Here is a 25,433-nt window from a genome sequence, read left to right as displayed (position 1 = left end):
ATGTCATGCGCTCGGCTACCCAATCATCACTATCCTTTGGTAGAGATGAGGCACTGCTAGTTAGCCGGAGCAAAACCCAGATTGGAGCGACAGGTGTCACCGGCAGTGGGTTGGACTCAGTCTTCCACACCGCAGACGATTCTGCTGCTCAAAATCCAGAAGTCTCATTAGAATAATGAGAGCCTACGTGACAACTTCTGATTTCTGATTCTTTAAAGATCATGGCTGAGCTAAATAACCAAGTTAGAAACATTAGGTATTGTAGATATCTGAGTGTTGGAGTGGCAGTTATGTGTAGAATAATGTTTATAATAATGATTGTGAGAATGTCTATTCATGATATGAAAAAGGCTACTATTGCTTTTGTTACTGAAACTACTACGCTAATAGCTTTAGAGAGGTTTAAGTTAGATGAGAAATATTTGAATGATTATACTAATGCTCAAGGAGAGCTTTCTAATGTTTTCTATCGCTTGTTGAGTGAGTATGTTGAAAATGGATGCGAGGAATTGTCTTGTGTGTACGCAAATTCCTTCCTCAGTAGAAGGAGTTACATACCATAGTCTGCCCTTAACATATGGCATAAGCTGTAGTCTGCTACTAACAAGATTCTATAACCAAGAGTATAAACAATACTTTTACTCAAACTATGACTTTGTGTTTCCATTTGTTCCTATTATTAGATATCTGAGTAAAATAGCTTAAGAGCATGATACAGAACAAGTTAGAGGCTTCTTTGAACCGACATTAATGTTTGTAACCGCATACGCGCACAAGAACAACCTAACCTATTTGCTTACACTTTTAGAAAAGAGCTTTATAGGACTACGGACGATAGGAGAAAGGCATTGAAAGAAATGTTAGAGAAGGGATTAGAGAAGAGAACTTATAAGAATGATTATGCTTACACTGCTATTAAAACGCAAGGGAAGTTAGCTCTAGATGCATTACATGTAGGGAAGCTTTGTATATATAGGCCAAAATCACGCACTGACACATTATTTGTGGGAACGAGTGAATGTAGGCATGTGTTTTTGTTTCAGAGTAAATAGACTTTTATGCTGAATGGTCAGGACCCTGCGATTCCTGGGATCTATTATTTTTGTGGACTTAATGCTTATTACGTCTTCCTAGAGGATGGTATGGGATGAAGTTTCCGAAAGTGACTGAATTACATGATAAGCGACAGAGAAGGGAAACCTCTTCTGCAATTGTGGGAGATATTTTCGGTGCAGTAATTCCTTCTGTAGGAGTTATTTTGAATATGATCAAGATACGGAAGTTGTCTACTATTGTGGATAACATGCAGACAAATTTTACAGGGGCAATATTCCTGTTAGATGCTGAATTAGCTGCGGATAGAGCTATGACCATTGCTTTAGACATACTTTTAGCAAATGACGGCCGAGTCTGTAGGATGATTAATGCTAGGCATTGTTGTTCGTTCATACCTAATAATGATAAAGAGATAAGGGACTTACTCACTAACTTAACTAATTCAAGTAAGGATTTGAAGGAGTTGAAGGAACCAGGGGTTTGGGAGAAAGATGGAAAGGGATTTGCTTCAGTGGGCAATTGGTTTAGTCAAATTTGGAATGGGATATTATTGAAAATTGTACAGGGAATATTAATTGTGATTACTTGCATATTAGGATTATGGGGCAGATGCAAATTATGGCAAAAGATCAAATTAAGGAGATCTAAAAATAATCAGAGGAGGGAAGAACAACCCAGGGGAAGAATCTATGGGGGAAATTTGAGAAAAAGGCAAAATACAGCTGAGACAGAACTGTAAAATGTGGGTAAAGAAAGGTGTGATGACATATTTAGTCATCAGAGGAGGGACTGCCGAAGCAGATATGCTAATTAGAAAATTATTAAAGATGTTTATGTGTTTTGAATAATGAAAAGTTTGTAGAGAAAGTAATCGTAGAGAAAATAATGTGCACGTTTGAAAATGTGTCCTCTGGGCATGTCAGCCATTTATACAAGATTGTACTAATATAACTGAAACTGTGTGAAATAATGAAAAATGTATCAGAATAATGTAATGTAATATGTCATATCGAAATGTATAACCTATGTTTTGCATTAAATTGTAGTGTTAACTTAGCTGAAATTAAGGCCTAGTCTTCCTAAGCCTCGCACACGAAGAGCTGAAATACTAAACGCACTGAAGCTGGATGCATGACCTGTCCTTGAGCCACCCGATGTTAAAGTTGCTTAGCTAGAATTTTCTGCAGTGTAGCCGTGGACAGGAGATGATGAAGACAATTTGATACAATTATGTGTAGAGCAGGCTAAATGTACTTTTCCAGGACTTGAACAATGGAGGCACTGACTGAAGAGGAACATGCAACTATTTCGATAGCTGGAGAGCTGGATGATTAGGACATCGTAAGGTAGACCAATCTGCGTCTTGTGAAAGGACTAATATTAAAATATGTAGATTTGGTAAACAAATACCATAGGTGAAAGTCATATCTGCTGACTGACTGACCAATTGGGAATTTAGGGGATGGACTGGGAGACCCTAATAAAAAGTCATGACAAGGGGCTAAAATTTCAGACGCTGAAGAATTTAGGCAGATGCAAGGGGAGACGTTGATGACGTCAGGAGACGCTGTTCGAAATTCGGTTGTTGGGCTCATACCCTTGAGGGCCTGATGTGTAGCTGATCGATTGATGACCTGAAGATGAAGACTGACTCTGTTGCTGATCCATTCTGTGGATAGGTAGCTATGAAAATGTGACTAATTTGTGCCTTTTCTTCTAGGTACTAACTGCGCTGATTATAGATTCCCGCTTCTCTAAATTGTTTTGCATGAAGTCCCACATGCTAACCTCTTGGTTAGCTAGCTTCTTAAGGGTGACATTGACAGAGACAGATGACTGACGGGCTATCTGCTGAACTCTGCTATTGATTCTAGAAAACTTCTCTTGGCTTATGTAGGAGTGCTCAAGTATATGTTTTCTTCAAGTTCTGATTTGATTATGTTATTGACATTCCATTAATGAACTAATAATTGAGCTGACTGAATAAAGTTTGATCTAACAGATGATTAAGTATGGTAATCAATAGGAAAATAAAATTGTTTAACTCTTTACCGAGTTGTGATTTGTCATTAATGGACAGTTTTTAGATGTCATCAATTAAATATTGATGGTTGGTTAAGCTGATTATTGTATTTACTGGTTACTACATGACTAGGATACTCCATCCGATCCAAAAGGTTCATTGACCTATTCGCCTCCCCTTGTAAGTTTACTTACTGAGGATCAGGCGCGCTAGCAGACGTATATAGCAAGACCTCAACCCCATGGTATTGGCGTGCTTTAGCCTTTACACGAGCATCAGTTATATTATACAAGGTCACACTCGTTATTTAGACGCTGGGCGATTAAATGATTTGTCCTGATTCACAGGCTATTGAGCCTATACCTTGTTTAAAACCTGAGTCACAGGTCGAAAATCAACAGGGTTGACAGCAACGCCACCTCCTAGACGTCTTCCAGTTATGTTTTTTTTCCATTTCAGGTTGTAATGTTGGGTCGACTGAAAAATTGATTTTTGGTACCATGCAGTCGGTCGCACTTGGTTTCTCAATTCTTCGGTTGTTCACGCGCCGTCCAGTTCTTTGGTTTATTCTGACAGGGTTGCGTGGCTGCATCGTCGTTTTTAGTTTTCGTCCCCGCTCCAGCTTGTTTTGTTTAATTTATTGGTTGTCGAGAACGCACGGGTTGGATTTTTGTTGGTTCTAGTCTATTAGGTACAGGCAGTTGGGAGTAGTTTAGGTTGATGGTGTGATGTCTCCCAAGAACCACACTATCAACGTAAGCCACGCCCATCGTTGGGTTGATAATTTGTGTCTCTTACTGTTGACAACTGTGTTTTGGTTGATTCTCTGGTTCTGAGATCAACGCGGTCGAAGCAATTCTGGTTGATTCGTTGGTTTACGGCCCAGTACGGTCGGGTGGGTTCGAATTCATTAATTGATTCTTGGGGCTGCGCAGTCGGGCATATTTTAGTTGATATTCTGGTACTCAACCTTCTTCGGTCGGGCAGGTTCTGTTCGTTTCCAGTGTCTCGGGCCCGCCCGCGCACACTGTTGTCTGGAGATGATGGCGGAGACTCTGCAGCTTTTTCTTCGAGGAACAAAACGGGAACCAGAGGAAGAGGAGGAGGAAGGACAGGGGGGCAAGAGGAGGCGGAGCGAGGGGGAAACTGTAATGGGCAGCATGCAGGTACTGTGAGGCGGGGGGAGCAGTATGTGTTCTGAAGGTCGGGCGCAGTGTGGGGTCTTGAGGGCCACATTCCGGGGATTTAATACAGGGTCACTGAGGGGCTTCATTGATGGGTTAGGAGCGGTTGTAGTGCTGGATCGCTTAGTGACTAGTAGTCTTGAAGACTGCACTACTGAGCAGCACTGAAGGGGCACGAGGGGATGCACTGTTTGGGTATGAAGTCTTATGTCGTGGGGGCTACAGTACTGTTGTCAAATGTCTGCAGCAGTATTGCAGTAATATTAGGCATCTCTCCATTATTGTTGGTGTATTGAGGACAGTGTTCCCGGGAAAGAAAGAGGGGCGCAGTGCTGAAGGTTTGGGGTCCTCGGTGATGGAGTACTGGGGTATTGTGGAGCTTCTGTGCTGGGTATTAGGGCTGTTAGTAGTAGGGAGCTGCACTCCTGGGGTATGAGGACACCAGTGCTGGCATTGGGGTGCCGTCCTGCGATTTGGGGGCTGCAACACTAGACATTTGAGGGCTGCATAGAAGGATTATTGAAGGCTACGGTGCGGGGTTGTATGTGGAGCTTGGGAGTACAGAACTTGGAGCGGGAATGGTGGTACTGAACTGGGTGCTGGTGGGGGCTTCATACGCTGGACTGTTGTGTCTGCATGTGCTGAATTGTTGCTGAGGTGGCCCCAGTGTCCCTTTATTGGGGTAGTTGCGGGGATGGAGCAGTAGAGGCCGCAAGAATGGTGTATTGTGGGCCAAAGTAATAAGGTACCATAGACGCCTGCAACCGTGAGCTCTTCGCGGCTGGGTTTATGATGTAAGTTAGTGGGGCTGCAGTGATTTGAGCTTTAAAGGTCTGTAGGGATCGGGTGTCCGTGTCCTGTAGCAATGTGGGATTGAGGGCTTGCAATGGTTGTCTTTTAATCGAAAGTTGGGTGATAGGGTGGTGGTGGCAGCAAAGGGTGACTGTAAACTACTGGTATATATAGTTTATTGGGGCTGGAGTGACGAGCTGTAGGACATCGATCTTTCATGGTGCTGCAGCAATAGTTATGCTTTTTTGACATTAATAAAAAGCTACCACTGTGCATTTTAGGACTGTATATGGTAATTGTGCCCCCTTACTGATCTTAAGCTTGTGGCCCATGCCATTTTTCTTTTCATTCAGCCATCCAATCAGGATTGGGTTTCTATATGCCAGTGGCATGAAACATAGCCTGCTTCCTTTGTAGTGTTTTTATTTTCTCGGGGCGCAAGTATGTCCGATGGATTGCGGTGTTGGAGAGCTGCTTTGATGAGCCTAATGGTGTTGTCTGTTTTCAAGAGCAGGACTCCCCCTAGCCTCAACACCTTCTTTTCCTTAGTGCAAGAGAAGGGCATGTTGATGAAACTACCTGTGATGGGTGGAGAGGGATATTGTAGATCAGGGGATGCACCTACCCCTCGCAATCACACCACTTCCCCCACCGACGTGGACCTTGAGGCTACTTAGCTAGGTAACCGTGTCATTGAAAGTGTATATTTTTGATTTGTGCGCGGTGCTAACTTGAAGAGCCATTTGTAACCTTCGCCGTTGAGCTCTGTTACATGTTTTCCGTAATCCACGACACAACAAAGCTAAGATGGCCTTTTGGCTTTGAGACTCCTTAGCTTCATGCAAGAAAGTTGTATATTTAAAACCATAAGCTTTTTTCTTATGCTTATCTTCACGTACACTTAAATATATATTATTCATGTTTTATTATATGTACATTATTTTTAACTGTAGGACGTTTATAAACTAATTTGCAGCGGATTAGCTTCAGTTATTTGCTGCCCTTCTTTCTTGGTAATCTTCGTATTCCTCAGCACATTTAAATCCTTATGGGTGGACCTACTCTCTAATATCTGGATTACCAGTCTTCAGTTTTGCAGTTCTGAATGGAAACAAGTGACAACTGTGACTTGGCAACTTTCGCAGTAGCCAGACTCCAGGGTTCATGTTATCTGCAAAATACAATAGTCAGTCAATTGCTTCTTCATTCCCTGATGGCGCAGAGATGGGATATGTTGCATTTATTTATGGACAGAAGAGTCCCCACCCTCTAAGAATCAGATTTAGTACAGTATTGTGCATATAGGCTGGGGTGGTGGAAGGACCACCCCTTTCTGATGTTGAGTTCACCATAATGATTTTTCAGGCATTGTCCTAGGCACCATGTCCTTGTTGGATTCTACTTGTAACGTGGCCCTTAGTGCTATTCTGTATATCTGTCATCGCAGCGGCGGCCCACTGCCAGCAGCAGCTGCTGCAAACCTTTAACAACAATAAACAATTTTTATCGTTGCTTCGTTGTTAAAGGAGCAGGCCATGAGGGATGATGGGGACGAGGGGGGAGTGCACGGCACTCCCCCCTCGGTGCTCATGTAGGTTTGGCCGTCCTCAGACCGGCCAAACACACATGCGCACTGTGCTCTCTCCAGGCCTGCACTGTGTTGCCGGGCTGGAGAGAGTAGGCACAGGCTTCCAGTTTGCCTGGGAGCACCCAGCCAGGGCTCCCTAGCCAGTCCTAACATTGCTTTCATGCAGCGTTAGGATTAGCCGCAGGCAGGGTGGGAGCCTGTGCCTCTTGTGACCAGGAAGAACGAGGCAGGTGTTTTTTTATTTTTTATTTTTATTTTATGTTTATTTTGTCCCCCTCCACCTCAAACGCTGCCCTCCCTTCATCGCACAGCGAGCCGTGACTGTCATTGGGTATGCAGCTTTTTCTTCTTTGTAAAGTTCTATTTATTTTTATTTACTTGGAGTTTATTTTTTGTGCAGGGTCAAGCCTGATTTGCATATGCTGGGCCCAAACAAACGTGGCATGGTGCGCAAAATAACAGTGGACTGGGATGCGGCTTGAGTAATTACTAGTCACTGGAATTAATTGAAGCATTTCATCCATTTTCAGTGGGACAGGTGGCCCAATCATGGGTCCTGTGCACACTGTGCAACTGTAAATAAACTATACCCAACTGGTGAGCCCTAATAAGGGTGAAACCAGTCTTGGGTTGCTTATGTTCCGGTTCAGGGAGGACCTGTTATGGCAGGTGGGCTGTACTGTTCCCAATGGAGTAGGGTCAAGACTGATTTGCATATGGCTCGTTCCAAATTGAGGTGGCATTTTGTGCAAAATAATGATGGACTGAATGTTACCCAAAGTAATTACCAGTTGCTTAAAATAATTCAGGCATTCCACCCATCACTTTTTTGTGTGCTTCTGTGTGACACCCTGATTAGGACAGGTATGCCCAGAAGAGGGTCCTGCGTACATTGTGCCAGTGGAACCAAACTGTACCTTGCTGATGATCCCTATTCTGGTTCAGGGAGGTGCCTGGTAGTTCAGGCTGGACTGTGCCTTTTGGAGGAGGGTCAGTACTGATTTGCATATGGCTTGGTCCAAACCGAGGTCATGGTGTGCTAAATAACAATGGTCTGTGATGAAGCCCAAGTAATTACCATTGGCTAAGCTCAATTCAAGCATTCCAGCCGTCACTTTTTTTGTTTACTTCAGTGTGACACCATTTGTAAAAAAACAAATGGCTCAGGCTCTTCAAATCTTTTTGTTGTAGTTTGTTTTTGTTTACTCTAGCCCAACAAGTCTGGAGGACAGTTAATGTGCTTTTTCCTGGCACTTTTTCATGGATATTTATTTACCAAAATGCCAGGGGTAGTGGAAATGGCATCATGTACCCATTGAGCTTAACGACATCACAGGAAGTGACATCATATGACACTTTTGTTGTTGTTGTTGTAAACTTTGTTTATTGGTATTTCTGTAATTGAGAAATAGTAAGTACATGAGTTGTCCCCTCGTCACAGGGTGGCCATCCGGATCTATACATTCTAATAGCAGTGAATAATAATCATTTACATAGCCACTTCGCCCCTCTCTTAAACAGTATACATTCCGGCAGTCTGTAGCGCACATTAGCCAGGTCCTGCCCAAATACAGTTATCGTTCTACAGTGGGGTCTGACGGTTTTCACAGCTTTCCAAACAGTACCATATAAACTTTAACCAGTTCAATAAGAAAAAGAGAAAAAAAAAGGCAAATCAAATACCAAGTGTGTGCTGGCTTAATAACAGTGGTTCAGTGGGGTAAGCAACACATGTAAAATTAGGGTAGGTGTCAGGGAGCTTGAGTTCAGCGCCCTCCCATCCCTCCTCCCACTGGAATGAAGTAAATCAAACCCAGTTGCACTCAGCCAATCGTAGTCTCCTGCTGTGCCATCCTCCTTCTAGGCAGCATCTCTCCCAGCCTCCAACGGTGACCCGCCCCCTCTAGTCTCACGCATCCCCTCTGCCTCCGAGCCTCCCATTCTTCAAGTATCTCACTCCAGAGTGGTGCTAAAGGTTGCGTTCTGATTCCCCGATCCTCTTCCCTGCGGATCGCCTGTAGTTCGGCCTGGGCCCACACTGACGCATCTCTCCTCCAGTCCGACAACGGTGGGCCCAAAGGAGACTTCCAGGCCATGGCGATCCGCCGCCTGATTAGCACCAAAGCAAGATCCAGAAACCTAGTGCCCACCATCTTAGAGGAGGGCCTCTTATATAAGCCCAACAGGCATAGGTAGGGGTCTAAGTTCAACTGTGTGCCAAGTGTTTCCCCCACGTCATCAATTACTCCCTTCCAGTTCTTAATTTGTAAATAAAAACGTGCCGGTGCCCAAAGCCCTCCTCTTAAACATGCAGCTACTGCATTTAAATGTGCGAGCACCAAGGGTCGGCTCGCCTATAAGGCAATCAGGAGGTGCCCGATGGGCTGGGCTAGCAGATCAGTGTGTGGGGCGTGTTTTTATTTTTTTTATTTTTTTTATAGCAGGCCTTTGGGCAGTGCTTAATTTGTAAATAAAAACGTGCGGGTGCCCAAAGCCCTCCTCTTAAACACACAGCTGCTGCATTTAAATGTGCGAGCACGGAACACTGAGGCAGCTTAATCCAGAAGCCATCTCGAGCCTCTTCAATCTATTTAAAGCCACTTCCTCCCCCTTCAGCTCACTCTAGAAGATTTCTGCTTTCTCCTGTTGTGACACTTTTTCGTTTTTCCCTTCCTCCGTCTTTCCCATATGTGTCTTTTACTCGCAGCACATGCTTGAGGCAGAATAATAAGCGCTGGCCCTCAAAAATAAGTGCCGGTGCTCAGCACTAGAAACAACAAGCACAAATTAAGCACTGCTCCCTTCCAACCTCTCTGTATGGCATGACACTCCCAAACCATATGATGGAAACCTGGGTCCACCCCATCACATCTAGGACAACCTCTGGGCTCTCTGCTATATATTACTTTGAGCATATGTGGGGTCAGCTACGTTTGATGTACAAAATTATATTGAGTATATCGAAAACGTGTACTCCTGGAAAAACTCTGGGGGTACGCTAGCACTTTCTGCCATTCCACGTCCGTCAAGTCTTTGCCCACTGCCTCCTCCCATCTCGTCGGCAGTCTCCGCAAAGAGAGCAATGTAGCCGCTGTGAGAGCACCATACAGTCTAGTAATCAAGGGTGCCTCCTCTCCTGCCGTCAAAAGGAGGTGCAGTATAGCATGTGTTTCTGGCTCCGCATTCACAGTAGGTCATATTTTACGCATAGCCAACACCAGCGTCCTATACATCAACAATTGTCCCCTCAGGAACTCACTTTCTTCTACGAGCTCCCGAAAGGGGTGTAAAATTCCCTCCCTTAAGAGACCCCCCAATGTCTGCACTCCCGCCCTGCTCCAGGTCTCCAACCGCCTCTGTGACAAGGTGTGTCCCTGTGCCCCCAAAGGAACACCAGACAGTGGCACCCCAGGCAAGTATGCCACAGTCGTATCCGTACGCTTCATGCACCGTCTCCAGCAGGAGAGAGCCACCTGCAATAAAACAATCCTTTTAGGCATTACAACCCGAGCACCCAGCAAGCCGGCCAAGAGATGATCCAGATGAATCACTCCATCGGGTATGGTCCAGTCCTGCCGCTGCCTCCCCGCTAACCATCTAGCCACCCATTGAAGTTGACTCGACAAATAATATAGCTCAAAGTCTGGTACAGCTCGTCCGCCCTCCGAAGTCGGCTGGCGGAGGGTGGAGACAGACGTCCTCTGGTGGCCCGATCCCACACGAGTTCCAGAAGGAGCGTGTTCAGGTCCCTAAACCAGGCCGCTGGTGTAGTCACTGTAATGTTGGCAAAGTAATACAGCAGACGAGGTAACATAATCATTTTAGACAACGCCACGCAGGCCATCATTGAAAGCTTTAGAGAGTGCCAAAATGCCACACAAGAATGTAAGTATCTGAGTGCCGCACCGAGGTTTCCATCTTGGAGGTCACGCAGGTCGTGAAAGATCTGTACGCCTAGATATTTAAACTTACGAGGAGCCCAGGGAATATCCACTGGACAGGAGGCAGGACGCTCCGCGCCCTTAGTCATTGGAAAAACATATGTCTTCCTTCTATTTACCCGGAGACCAGACGACCTACCAAATCGCTCAAGTAGATAGAGACCGCAGAATCCTGGACACACCATCTCGTAGATAAATCAGTAGGTTGTCCGCGTAGAGTGATATAATGTGTTCTTTGTGGCCCCATGATACCCCCTCGACCGCTCCGTTCTGTCCGGAACTGCGGCGCCAGTGGCTCAATGGCCAGCGCAAACAAAAAAGGCGAAAGAGGACAGCCCTGCCTGGTGCCCTGATATATTGGATAAGAAGTAAACATCACCCCACCCACCCGCACCCTCGCCACTGGAAGACAATACAAGAGTTCAACCCATCGTATCCAGTTCTCGTCCAGCCCCATTCTGGGCATCACTGCCCTCAGGAAATCCCACCGTATTGAATCAAATGCTTTCTCGAGGTCCATTGATAATAGTATGGCCCCAGGGGGTCGCTGCCTGTGTGGGAGGTGCAGAAGTGTAAAGATCCTTCTCAAATTCAGAGAGGTATTGCATGCATGCATGTATAAAACTGTTCTGGTCTGCATGAATGAGGCGAGGGACATTGGGTAGAAGTCTATTAGCTAGGGCTTTTGCTAGTCGCAGTTCAGCATAGATATGGGTCTAAAATCGGTCGCCGACGTGTCTCGTGACTTGGTTTTAGGCAGGGGAACCACCAGTGCCTCCCGCAGAGTCTCAGGCAAGGCCCCTGCTTCGTAAGCCTCAGTGTACAGATCAACCAATATAGGAGCCAGCAGATCTACATAGGTCATGTTGAACTCTATAGGGAGTCCATCTGAACCTGGTGTCTTGCCTGCGGCTAACTGTGTTATAGCGATTTTCACTTCCTCTAGGGTGAGCGGTCCCCATAGGGGATCCCGATCCTCCGGCTACACTGTGACCAGCGGGAGAGACCCTAAATGATTTTTTAAGGATTGCGTCAGCTACAAAAGCCTACTCCGTTTACCCTCCTCTTCTTGTATGGACCTCATATGCTTCCGATAATCATGGCAGCGTAACCACTCCACCATTTTAAGGAACAAGTCCTGTGCTTGGTAGAGTCTATGTTGTGTGGGCAAATCCGGTCCCTGTTCCACCTCCCTATTGTGAAGTTCTGCTTCTAGTTGATTTACCTCACACACCAGAGTACGTCTAACCCCTACTGATTGTTCCAAGCAATGACCGCGCATCACCACCTTTTAAAGTCTCCCATTCTACACAACGTGATGCGGTGGAGCCTCTATTAATACTGATTATGTTCTGAGAGGTGAGACCTGAGTCCCTCCCTATACACTGGGTCCTCCAGAGCCCTGGGCTGCAGCCTCCATGACGGGGTAGGCGCTATCTCCCCCCCAGCGCTCTGCCAAGTGATGAGTAATGTGCTGTGATCAGATAGGGTGTGGTCCAAGTTTTCGGAGCCCACAATCTCATGGGTGATCAGGGATGTGGAATTCCTATCGCCCGATGCCCAGGACATCTTGTTTGGGGTCAAGGGCAACAAGTTTTCATGTTTACTTTGTCCTTGGGACAAGTAGGCCCAACACTCTGCAGCACAAACCCTTTGGCTGCCAGTTTACAAAGAGTGGAACTCTCTGCAGTTGAGCTAATGTGTTTCCAAAACATAATGCTGTTCGAACTTGTATTTATGGTTCATTATTTGAAAGCCTTCATTATTAGGGTGAGTGCTGTAAATAAATGTTTTAAGGTCACACTTCACTACTGACGTTGGTTCCAGTACAAAAAAAAAAAAAAAAACGTGTACACACATGTTTGAAAAGTTTAGGCTATGAGGCTAAGTATAATGCTCCCAGAATGCTCTCTGATTAGATGCAAATGTTTGCAGAAGCTTGTAAGCAAGAGAGAGAAGAGTCTTTGCTTTTAAAATAAAATGTTCAGAAAAAATGCAAGTAGGGAAAAAGTTTCGCTACCATGAAATTTTAGGTGCTATTTCTTTGAAGAGTCATTTAGTAAAATGTGTTGATGCATGCTAGTATTCCCCAAAAATATTTCTAATGGAAAATCAGTGTAACCATTTTCAACACGATTATGGGAAGCATGAAAATAAACAAACACTGAAAAAAGTCAACTGATCCGACATATTTTTATAAGTCTTTTAGTTTCATCAATGTGTGTCTTGTTTTTACATGGCTTTTGTAACACTTTATTGTTGTGGGAGCCACCAGGCCCTCAACATTGTAACAAACACTGGCAACCCCCCCCCCCCCCAAATGTTTTTGAAATCTAAAAGCACACGTTGCCACCAGTGGCATAACAAAGGCCCCGCAGCCGCCCTCCAGGGGACCCCTTCAGCACTGCACCTGCCCTGAGTGAGTTTGAAGAGGGGGCTCCTCCATGTTCTTTGCAAAGGGGCACCCTCCAGTTTCGTTACATCACTGATTGCCGCTGTAGTTCCTGACACTGAACAAAACTACTTTGTGTGCCAATATGCTCCTTGTGGAAGAGCAGAATGTGATCACTCACAGTAAAGCCAGCCGATAGAGAGAGAAATAGAAGTTTAATAAAAACAAAATGTCTTTGTTAACACCAGACCTAATTAGGGACCAAGACCCACATGTAGGTAGCTTTTTGCATGTCGCAAACAGCGAATGTAGGATTGTTTTGTGACCGCGGGCGCAAACCAATCGCAGTTTGCACCCATTTCAAATGGGTTCTAACCCATTCGCAAAAGGGAAGGGGGCCCCATGGGACCCCTTCCCCGTTGTGAATGTCACTGTAAACATTTTTTCAGAGCAGGCAGTGATCCTGTGGACTACTGCCTGCTCTGAAAAAATGAAACGAAACATTTCATTTTTCGTATTTGTAATGCATCTCGTTTTCCTTTGAGGAAAACGGGCTGCATTACAAAAAAAAAACTGCTTTGTTGAAAAGCAGTCACAGACATGGTGGTCTGCTGTCTCCAGCAGGCCACCATCCCTGTGAGGGCCGCCATTCGCAAGGGGGTCGCAAATTGCAACCCACCTCATGATTATTCATGAGGTGGGCATTTGCGACCTCCTTGCGAATCGCAGATGGTGTCAGGGACACCATCCTACATTCGGATTTGCGACTCGCAAATTGCGAGTTGCAAATCTGAACCTACCTACATGTGGCCCCAAACTCTTGAAGAAAGTCACAAAAGTGCACCCATGGTATATGTCTTTGAACTAGTGTCTTTCAAGAGAAGTATACCAGGAAATCGTACCCCAATAAAATATTTGTGAACTGTATTTTAGCATGGGTAAATACGCATGTGTAGATTTGATCATGTGAAAATCTATTGAGCATTTGCAAGTTCATTTTCCTTCCAGCCACTTTCTTCCCAACCCTGGAAGAAGTTCTAATTCTGCCATTGTCAGGAGTAAATTTCCAACCTTTCTTATTATGGTAAAATATTAGAGAGAAGCTTGTGAAAATCTTTAAAACATGCAGGTTAGTAGGTTTGCAGACTCAAAGGCATTCCAGCCCTGGAACTATTGCTTACTGCTTCCTCGAGCCCCAGTATGCAGATCTGCAGAAAGGTGGCAAAATAAGGAAATTGCTACAGTAGGGATTGAAACTGCAAGTATTCAAGCCCTACTATGGTAGTAGCCCTGGCATACTCAGAGAGGCTATTATCAGACCTCTTACATAATGAAATTGCTGCCATAATTTGTCGTCACACTACATGGCACCAGAGGGACAAGTAGATCTTTTTACAGGACAAGTAGATTTGAGAATCAACCTGTCCCCTGGACAAGTAGATATTTTAATAAATTCCACACCCCTGGTGATAGAGCCCGTGCACAGCACACAATCTAGTCTTGTTTGGAGTAGGTGCAGTCCAGAGTAAAAGGAGTAATCCCCGGCCCATGGGTGTTGCACCCGCCAAACATCTTCCAACCCCCAGTGAGTCAGCCGGTGAGTGAGATATTTCACCATCTTGTGCATCGCTGTCCAAGGCAAGGGTGGAAGGGAACGGTCCATATCAGTATCTAATATGCAGTTAAAGTTGCCCCCAATCATAAAGCGCCCACTCAAGGAGCTGGCCAGGCACCCTGAGAGGGTCTGCCAAAAGGGGGTCTGCTCCTGGTTGGGTGCATACACACACAGGGGTGTGGAATTTATTAAAATATCTACTTGTCCAGGGGACAGGTTGCTTCTCAAATCTACTTGTCCTGTAAAAAGATCTACTTGTCCCTTTGGTGCCATGTAGTGTGGCGACAAATTATGGCAGCAATTAATAGCCTCTCTGATTATGCCAGGGCTACTACCATAGTAGGGCTTGAATACTTGGAGTTTCAATCCCTACTGTAGCAATTTCCTTATTTTGCCACATTTCTGCAGATCTGCATACTGGGGCTGGAGGAAGCAGTAAGCAATAGTTCCAGGGCTGGAATGCCTTTGAGTCTGCAAACCTACTAACCTGCATGTTATAAAGATTTTTACCAGCTTCTCTCTAATATTTTCCCATAATAAGAAAGGTTGGACATTTACTCCTGACGATGGCAGAATTAGAACTTCTTCCAGGGTTGGGAAGAAAGTGGCTGGAGGGAAAATGAACTTGCAAATGCTCAATAGATTTTCACATGAGCAAATCTACACATCGTATTTACCCATGCTAAAATACAGTTAACAAATATTTTATAGGGGTACGACATATACCATGGGTGCACTTTTGTGACTTTCTTTAAGAATTTGGGGCCACATGTAGGTAGGTTCAGATTTGTGACCTGCAAATTGCGAGTCGCAATTCCGAATGTAGGATGGTGTCCTTGACACCATCTGTGATTCGCAAGGGCTTCGCAAATGCCCACATCATGAATAATCATGAGGTGGGTCGCAATTTGCGACCCCCTCGCGAATGGTGTCTGTGACTGCTTTTCAATAAAGCAGTTTTTTTTTTTTTTTTTTTTGTAATGCAGCCCGTTTTCCTTAAAGGAAAACGAGATGCATAACAAAAACGAAAAATGAAACGTTTTCGTTTCATTTTTTCAGAGCAGGCAGTGGTCCACAGGACCACTGCCTGCTCTGAAAAAATGTTTACAATGACATTCACAATGGGGAAGGGGTCCCATGGGGATCCCTTCTCTTTTGCGAAAGTGTTAGCACCCATTTGAAATGGGTGCAAACTGCAATTGGTTTGCGCCCCCGTTCGCGGTCACAAAACAATCCTACATTGCACTGCGAGTTGCAATTAGGAAGGGAACACCCCTTACTAATTGCGAGTCGCAAACCCGTTTTGTGATTCGGTAACCAGGTTACTGAATCGCAAAACTGGGTTTGTGCATCGCATTGTGCTTTTTGCACGTCGCAAACAGCGAAAGTCGCTGTTTGCGACATGCAAAAAGCTACCTACTTGTGGGTCTTGGTCCCTAATTAGGTCTGGTGTTAACAAAGACATTTTGTTTTTATTAAACTTCTATTTCTCTCTCTTTCGGTTGGCTTTACTGTGAGTGATCGCGTTCTGCTCTTCCACAAGGAGCATATTGCCACACAAAGTAGTTTTGTTCAGTGTCAGGAACTACAGTGGCAATCAGTGACGTAACGAAACTGGAGGGTGCCCCTTTGCAAAGAACATGGAGGAGCCCCCTCTCCAGACTCACTCAGGGCAGGTGCTGTGCTGAAGGGGCCCCCTGGAGGGCGGCTGCGGGGCCTTTGTTATGCCGCTGGTGGCAACGTGTACATAAGAGTTCAAAAACTTTTTGGGGGGGTTTTGCCAATGTTTGTTACAATGTTGAGGGCCTGGTAGCTCCCACAACAATAAAGTGTTACAAAAGCCATGTCAAAACAAGACACGCATTGATGAAACTAAAAGACTTATAAAAATATGTCAGATCAGTTGGCTTTGTCAGTGTTTGTTTATTTTCATGCATCCCATAATCGTGTTGAAAATGGTTACACTGATTTTCCATTAGAAATATTTTTGGGAAATACTAGCATGCATCAACACATTTTACTAAATGACACTTCATTTGCATATAATCAGAGAGCATTCTGGGAGCATTATACTTAGCCTCTTAGCCTAAACTTTTCAAACATGTGTGTACACGTTTTTTTTTTTTTTTTTGTACTGGAACCAACGTCAGTAGTGAAGTGTGACCTTAAAACATTTATTTACAGCACTCACCCTAATAATGAAGGCTTTCAAATAATGAACCATAAATACAAGTTCGAACAGCATTATCTTTTGGAAACACATTACCTCAAGTGCAGAGAGTTCCACTCTCTGTAAACAGGCAGCCAAAGGGTTTGGGCTGCAGAGGGTTGGGCCTACTTGTCCCAAGGACAAAGTAAACATAAAAACTTGTTGCCCCAAACAAGATGTCCCGGGCGTCGGGCGATAGAAATTCCACGTGCCCTCCACCAGGACATATCTACCGACTGGGTCTGAGTCCACAGATATAGGCTTGAATGGAACCCCAGCCCTCACCCAGATCAGAGCGCCCCTTGCAAATGCTGAATACGTGGTGGCAAACAGTTGCCCCCTCCTTCTGCGTCTTAACTTGTCTACTCCCCCAGTGGTGAGATGCGTCTCCTGGAGCAGTGCAATATGTACCCCTCTTCTATTGAGGTATGCCAGGATCCTGTGCCACTTAATAGGAGAACCCATTCCCCCTGATGTTCCATGTTAGTAACTTGAAGTGGCCATCATTGGGCATAAATGATTTCGGGAGAGGGCAACCACCACCTCCCACGCACAACCACACTCATCCCCCTCCTATGTCCCACAGGAACCACTGCAAAAGTTAGTTCATGAATAGTTAAGCTCCAGCGCATTCCAAATTAAGGAAACGGTAAACCCCAACTCCCACCGCCCAGGACAATACCACAACAGTCGGTTGTCCAGTAAAAGCAAAGCAAACATATAATTAACAATGAATCATGAAGTGTTCTCGCCATCCAGTGAATAGCAGTCGAGAATAAGAGCTGGGGACCATGGCTGCCGTGGACACAGAGACAGGCAGAAGCCCCGAATGAGGTGCAACGCCCTTCAGTAAACCTTAGAACAGGTCATCTTCCGTTCTGGGGGAGTCACCTACGGCGCCGCATCTGACTGAGTCAACGGAGTGAGAGTGGTGATCTGATTCACCTCCACTAACCTCATCAGCCGAAGCCGCCCGCTGTAGGGAGGCCGCTGCCTCCAATGCAGCCTGTTTGTCCAGCTCCTTCTGTGCAGGCGTCGGTCTTGTTCTTGGCAGTGATCTATTCCTTTCCCTCCGCACTCTTCTGCGATCTTGCCGAAGTGCCTGCCCCAACTCAGCACCAGAGTTGTCTTTTGCCATGTGTGTCTCCAACCATTCCCAGGCCTCTTCCAGCGTCTGAAGGAACGTTGTATGCCCCCCTCTAGTATCACCCTTAGCCTGGCCGGGAATAGGAGCAAGTATGGGATGCCCGCTTCCCTCATGGCCCTTTTCACTGGTGTATAAGAAGCACGCCTGGCCTGCACCTCTGCTGTGAAGTCCGGGAAGAGGGTGACCGAGCCATTGTCCACACGGAAGGGCCCAGCCTCCCTGACCCGCTGGAGCAGGATATCTCTGTCTCTGTAGTTAAGTAACTTGGCCACTACCGTTTGAGGGGGTCGTCCCACCTCAACAGGTTTTGAAGGCACCCGATGGGCCCTCTCCAAGGCAAAGAAGGGGGTAAGCAGTCCTGGGGCAACCTCCTGCCGCAGCCATTGCTCAAGGAAGGTTACCACATCTGTCCCCTCAGCTCCCTCCGGGAGACCAATTACGTGTACATTGTTCCTCCAGTTGCAGCCCTCTGCATCCTCGGCACGATGTTCTAGTCGTTGAACCCGGTCCATTAGCTGCACCACCGTAGCATGGAGCTCTTGTTGCGCGGGGCCATATCCGTAAGCGTTGTCTCAGCAAATCATACTCTGTCAGCGAGCTTCTGTTGGCCCGCTCGCAGCAGCCCAAGTTCCATTGACGCCTGGCCTATTTCTCGCTGGAGAGTCATTTTAGACTCCTCAATGGCGCCCAAGATCTTGTCCAGCGTATCCTGTAAGGAAGGTGGAACCAGCATAGCCATATCTGACCGGGATGAATTGCTGTCTCAGCCTTTCCCCTGCAATTTTCCCTTCGTGCGTTGTTTGGTAGACATACGGGCAGGCTGAGCTCCTCCCCAGCAAATGGTAGCGGAAGCTACGTGGATTGCTCACCGGGCTGTCCAGCCGCCCCTGGGTCAGCACTGCCAAAGGGAGCCCGCTATATCAGGGGATCAGACCCCCCTCCCCTGGGTAAGCCCTACACAAGTTACCGTCTTCTCATCACCACCACTGGCCCCTAGGCGGTGTTTTCACGGGGGCTCCCCCCACTAGCGTACAGTCCCCAAGGGTTCAACAGTCCAAAGCCTCAGATGGTTGCTCAACTTCCTTTATTATAGCCTTTTCAAAAGCAATCACCTCAGGTGGTATTGTACTCATAGATGGATTTAAAATATATATATATTTATATATATAACGTAGATCGGTGTGGGTGCTCTCCATATCAGATTGTGGAGTGTTTCGGAAAATACTTTTAATTCTGTTTTTCCAGAAACACTCAGCCAATTCACATCTCGGTTTAAACTTAACCAGCCCTTGTGTTGGGACAAAGCAGAGTCCTTTATTTGATACAGCCATCTCATCTTCTGTCAATATTTCATCTGTCAAGATAACCACAATATCTACAGGCCGCTCTTGCATGGTTGGGTTCCTTGGTATTGCTCCATGTTTGCATTCCATCCGATCCCGGGGTGCCCCACTCAACTAGTTTCTATCCTCTCGTGCCATATCTTCGCAGCTTCTCCCTTAAAAAAACGGACATCAAGCTGGAAGGAAGACCTTGGATGTTAGAAAAGCCAGGCAGAACCCACCACTTTAGTCGGGGGTGGGAGTTGCACACCCAAGATAACCCCTGCTCACCCCCTTAGTAGCTTGGCATGAGCAGTCAGGCTTATTCCAGAGGTAATGTATAAAGCGGTTACACAACACAAGTGACACAATAAATATACCACAAAGGAAACACAACTACCAGTTATATAAAAATAAACTGTATTGCATTAAACATCATTAGACTAAAAGCAACATGTATCAGTAATACCCAGCTCCCTAAGCAGTTCTCAGAACATCACACAGGTTACTAGTACTTTGCAAACATAAGCAGTAGTCAGGTAAACATATAGGTATCAGGTATTCTGCAACACAAGCAGCAGTCAGGTTGTTACTGTCACCACAAAAGCCCACCCTAATTTACACGTTATCATGAATGCCAAGACACTGTCATGAACGCACATGGAATAGAACCTTCCCCAAATGACAGGTTATGATTATAACCAACATAAATATATATGGCATGAAAATGTTTTCCTTATTGTCCCCGTCAGGGAAAGAAAAATCACCAAGGTAGCATTACTGTATGGCTCATGCCTTCTGTGATAGTCCAGGAACCGGAGATGCGGACCGGACGTAACCCGGGGGTACCTTCTGGTACGGCAAAGCTTACCCAGAAGTATTTGGAACAGCTACAGCCAATTGAGGTGGGACAAATGCGGAAGCGGAGGGGTTTTTAAACCCAGAGCGAACACACTAGGAGGAGAGCAGTTTTGTCCCGGAGGAGACGCGTATGGGCCGAAGTGCCAGACGTGCAGGGCAGAGGAGAAGATGCCAGGAGGAAGACCACGCAGTGTGGAGAGGCTGACCAACCGTCGAGAAGAACCGGAGAGAGGTGCGGGAGGCAAGACGGAGTGAGTAGACCAGACACGCTCTGGGAAGAGTGTGGCCCAGTGAGGTATGGCCCTACTTCACGACGGGGACCGGGAGTAACGGGAAAGTGGGTTTCACATGCACCAAGGGGAGGGGGCAGGAAGGGAACAGTACAATTTTAAGCTGGGCACATCCGCCTTTTTGGTTTCCCTTTATTTCTGTTTCCTTTGGTTCTCCTTCTGATTTGCACAGATACTTGGGTACTAGAGGGAAGTAGAGATAGAGAAAAGTTAGATTTAAAAAAAGAATAATAAGAAGAAGAAAAGGAAAGTTTACATATGTAAGAGAAAGGAAAGGAAAGACCATGACAGTAAAATAGGAGAAAAAGCAGAAGGCTGACGAGACGTCCCTGAACCAAGGAAGTCAGAAAAGCAGAAATAGAGAGAGAGAAAAGCGGAAGGAAAAATATTAACAACCCAAGAACAGAGAGGGAAAGATAAACCCAGAAAGAAAGAAAGAGAAGGCCCGAAGACAGGAAGAAAAGGGACAGATAAGACAAAAGGAGAGAGAGTGTATCTCCAGTAATACCTACCTCCTAAGCCACCCTTCTGTGTTCTTCTTTCCTCCTATGCACCTCCTGAGTCACCACCTGGAAAAGAAGAATAAAGAGGGTGAAGACTGTACGAGAGGCAAGAGTACAGGGAGTGCAGAATTATTAGGCAAATGAGTATTTTGACCACATCATCCTCTTTATGCATGTTGTCTTACTCCAAGCTGTATAGGCTCGAAAGCCTACTACCAATTAAGCATATTAGGGGATGTGCATCTCTGTAATGAGAAGGGGTGTGGTCTAATGACATCAACACCCTATATCAGGTGTGCATAATTATTAGGCAACTTCCTTTCCTTTGGCAAAATGGGTCAAAAGAAGGACTTGACAGGCTCAGAAAAGTCAAAAATAGTGAGATATCTTGCAGAGGGATGCAGCACTCTTAAAATTGCAAAGCTTCTGAAGCGTGATCATCGAACAATCAAGCATTTCATTCAAAATAGTCAACAGGGTCGCAAGAAGCGTGTGGAAAAACCAAGGCGCAAAATAACTGCCCATGAACTGAGAAAAGTCAAGCGTGCAGCTGCCACGATGCCACTTGCCACCAGTTTGGCCATATTTCAGTGCTGCAACATCACTGGAGTGCCCAAAAGCACAAGGTGTGCAATACTCCGAGACATGGCCAAGGTAAGAAAGGCTGAAAGACGACCACCACTGAACAAGACACACAAGCTGAAACGTCAAGACTGGGCCAAGAAATATCTCAAGAATGATTTTTCTAAGGTTTTATGGACTGATGAAATGAGAGTGAGTCTTGATGGGCCAGATGGATGGGCCCGTGGCTGGATTGGTAAAGGGCAGAGAGCTCCAGTCCGACTCAGACGCCAACAAGGTGGAGGTGGAGTACTGGTTTGGGCTGGTATCATCAAAGATGAGCTTGTGGGGCCTTTTCGGGTTGAGGATGGAGTCAAGCTCAACTCCCAGTCCTACTGCCAGTTCCTGGAAGACACCTTCTTCAAGCAGTGGTACAGAAAGAAGTCTGCATCCTTCAAGAAAAACATGATTCTCATGCAGGACAATGCTCCATCACACGCGTCCAAGTACTCCACAGCGTGGCTGGCAAGAAAGGGTATAAAAGAAGGAAATCTAATGACATGGCCTCCTTGTTCACCTGATCTGAACCCCATTGAGAACCTGTGGTCCATCATCAAATGTGAGATTTACAAGGAGGGAAAACAGTACACCTCTCTGAACAGTGTCTGGGAGGCTGTGGTTGCTGCTGCACGCAATGTTGATGGTGAACAGATCAAAACACTGACAGAATCCATGGATGGCAGGCTTTTGAGTGTCCTTGCAAAGAAAGGTGGCTATATTGGTCACTGATTTGTTTTTGTTTTGTTTTTGAATGTCAGAAATGTATATTTGTGAATGTTGAGATGTTATATTGGTTTCACTGGTAATAATAAATAATTGAAATGGGTATATATATTTTTTTGTTAAGTTGCCTAATAATTATGCACAGTAATAGTCACCTGCACACACAGATATCCCCCTAACATAGCTAAAACTAAAAACAAACTAAAAACTGCTTCCAAAAATATTCAGCTTTGATATTAATGAGTTTTTTGGGTTCATTGAGAACATGGTTGTTGTTCAATAATAAAATTAATCCTCAAAAATACAACTTGCCTAATAATTCTGCACTCCCTGTAGAAAAAAAAGAGAGAAAAGAAAGAAGAAGAAACACTTGGATAACAAAGATTGTATCATACTTATACCAAAGTAATAAAAATCATAAACCATGGTAACGCCTATCCGCCTCCATTACTCTGACCATGTCACACCTTCATAATTATTAGCACAATGTACATGGGGTAAAACATTCTGTATATGTCATAATACCCCCGTCCCTCTGCGGATGTCATCAGATAGACCGTGCAGCACACGTGTCCCTCCCATTTGGTCCGTACGACACCCAAAACACCCTTGGGCTATTGTATGATCAAGGAAAGGTGGCATTTATGGTGAGTGGCAGAGTCCTTGTGGGAAGAGTGCAGCCTCAGCGAAGATCACCCTTAACCTCTCACTCATGGGGGTTACAGCACATCTGCGACGCCCTTCTAGGAGACTAGACCGTTCTTCTCCAGCACCTCCAATGCTTCTAGTATGATGAATAATGTATCTCCACAGGAGAGGTGGGGGGGGGTTTATGCACCTATTCTGATGATGGGGAGACCTCTTTGATGTCCCGAGTACAGGCGCTGATTGTGTGGCGGCCCGCGAGTGTGCAGCGCAGCTACCAGGGATCCATCTGCCTCCGGTTTGGTGGAGCAAAAAGGGGGGGGGGGAACCTCTCCTGGTCTCCCACAGAGAAAACCAGGTTTCTAGAGGTGGCTCGACTCCCTCCAAGGGGGTGTGAAGCAGCCCACTTATAAACAGGTCGCGTGCTCCGTTGTTAGCCTCTCTGGGCTCGCCAGGCGATTGTGGCCCTTCTCAGAACCTCACAGGCAATGATGGCCTCTGGAGGCCTGGTCATAGATTCTGGGGATGCAATGGGGAGAAAGCTCAGCACTTCAGAGCGGAGCGCAGCTTTGCACGTGAGAACAGCAGCCGGAATGCGGGCTGGCTTGTGCCCCTGGGGCACCCAGTAGTGTGCATTTTGATTGCCCTGCAGGCAACCAGCTCTACACACCCTTGGGCACCTGGACAGAGCAAAACACACACTCTACTGGGCAAACTTGGGAGCTCCTCTTGCCCCAACCTCTCCTGGCCACGGCACTTTCCCCAGCACAGATATTGTGCAATGTGGATTGCAGAAAAGTGGTAGACAGTTGGAAGGAGGGGGAGCACCCCTCCTTTAGAGAACAACTGGGGATACCAGGAGCGGGGGGACGAGCAGCAGGCCAGCACAATAAAATCCTTGGAGGTCAGCACAACAACAGGTTAGTTCAATGGCAGCCAGTAGCATCTGGTTTCAGAGTCCACGCAGTGTCTCTGTTCTGTCCAGTAGTGTCTCTATAAATGTGGGGGACAACCACCTGCACTTAAACTCATTTTGTGCAGCCTCCACAAAAGGGTGAGAAGTGGTTCCAATCAGACCTAACAGGTTCTAGGGATGTCCCCTTTCTCCTCCAGCACTGGCTCCAGACATTAGAAGGGGGTAAACAAGCCTTTTGTGTGAGACCAGGGCACATCTTTTACAAAGGCAGGTGTGCCCCGCCTCTACCTATCCCAGCCCAGGAAGATCATTCAATATGCAGATGCACTCTTGTGACACCTTCATCCCCCACCTGTCTACTGGCTGTCTGAAAAGTATGCACAAAGCCAAGGTGTCACTCTGCCCCAGATGTTTTGGAGTCAAACTGCAAAACACCGGAGTCATAAGCACAGAGAAATGCTCACTTTCTTAATTAAAGATCCACCGACACCAGTAAGCAGCATTTCTCACTACCATTAAAACCATACCAAACATGCCTGTGCCACCCCTCATAGATTAGACAGTACCACTTAGATGTATGTTAGGGCATTTCCAATGCAATATTATGAGAGAGGCAGCACTCACAGTGAGAAACTAGACAGATGGTTTGTGAAAACCAGGACATGCAGTACATAAAAATATGTGTCTTTCCTTTCACATATGCAGCACCCTGCCCATAGGACTAGCTAGGACCTACCTTAGGAGTAACTTATATATAGTAACAGGGGAGTTCCAACCCTGGCAAGTAAATTTAGATGACAGGTCCCTGTGGCAGTAAACTGCGCCTGCCGGCTCTGTGGTACTAGGCCTGAGAGAGGTTTGAAAGGCTACTTCTGTGGGTGGCGCAAGCTGCGTTGCAGGCCCACTAGTAGCATTTAATTTACATGCTCTGGGTGTAGGGATACCTCTGTATAAGGGATTTACAGGTAAATTAAATGTGCCAGTCACGTGTAAGCCAATCATACCAAGTTTAGAAGGGAGCGCACATGCACTTTAGCACTGCTCAGCAGTGCCCAGAGCCCTGACGGCAACAAAAAGGGTCAGAGAAAATAGGAGGAAGGCAAAACGTTTGGAGATGACCATGTAAAAAGGGCCAGGTCCAACAGTGGTAGACCTAAATGTTGAGGCCCTATGAGTTTTGCTAGAAGTACATATGTTGGCGAGGTGGTGGTGGAAAAAACTTGGCCTGAAAGCCCCTGCCCCTTCTGGCTCTTCGTCCAACTCTGTTGCTGCAGTTGGAACTGTTACTTGACCAGCCGTCAGAGATGGATGACCATGAATCTTTTCTTTGTGTGTCCTTTGCACTTGTGTCTTGCTTTTTGTAATCATACCTAATGTAAGAGTAAACTCGCTCATGAGAAAATCTGTTGATGTCTTTTTGCTTCACGTTAGAAAGTCCTTTTGCTTATTGATCTTCCTGCTAATTTCCTCCAGCCTTTTCTTGAACGCTGTGATCTTAACCCGGGTACTTAGGAAATGTTTGCTGGCTTTGATCCTCACCAGCATCGCATTGGAGAGGCATTTCGCTGTGTTAATGATCAGCCAATCCCGCGAGTAATGCCAGGC

The 25,433-nt window shown here is 45.9% G+C and overlaps 1 protein-coding gene across 8 annotated transcripts in view; it reads left to right on the top strand.

The window, feature by feature from the left end:
* The first annotated feature begins 4,044 nt into the window (after positions 1 to 4,044).
* RBFOX2 (RNA binding fox-1 homolog 2) overlaps positions 4,045 to 25,433 on the top strand; it is a 518,182-nt gene continuing 496,793 nt past the window's right edge. For 5 of the 8 annotated variants that reach the window (XM_069231196.1, XM_069231198.1, XM_069231195.1 and 2 more), the window contains exon 1: positions 4,045 to 4,245. In XM_069231196.1, the coding sequence (XP_069087297.1) occupies positions 4,120 to 4,245 (126 nt within the window). In that variant the 5' untranslated portion in view covers positions 4,045 to 4,119. The remainder of the gene's footprint in view (positions 4,246 to 25,433) is intronic. The other 3 variants (XM_069231202.1, XM_069231197.1, XM_069231193.1) reach the window with 1 other exon arrangement.

The sequence above is a fragment of the Pleurodeles waltl genome, chromosome 4_2, assembly GCF_031143425.1.
Source record: "Pleurodeles waltl isolate 20211129_DDA chromosome 4_2, aPleWal1.hap1.20221129, whole genome shotgun sequence".
NCBI lineage: Eukaryota > Metazoa > Chordata > Amphibia > Caudata > Salamandridae > Pleurodeles > Pleurodeles waltl.
The sequence above is the reverse complement of the archived record's forward strand: the minus strand, read 5'-3'. Positions and strand labels throughout refer to the sequence as shown.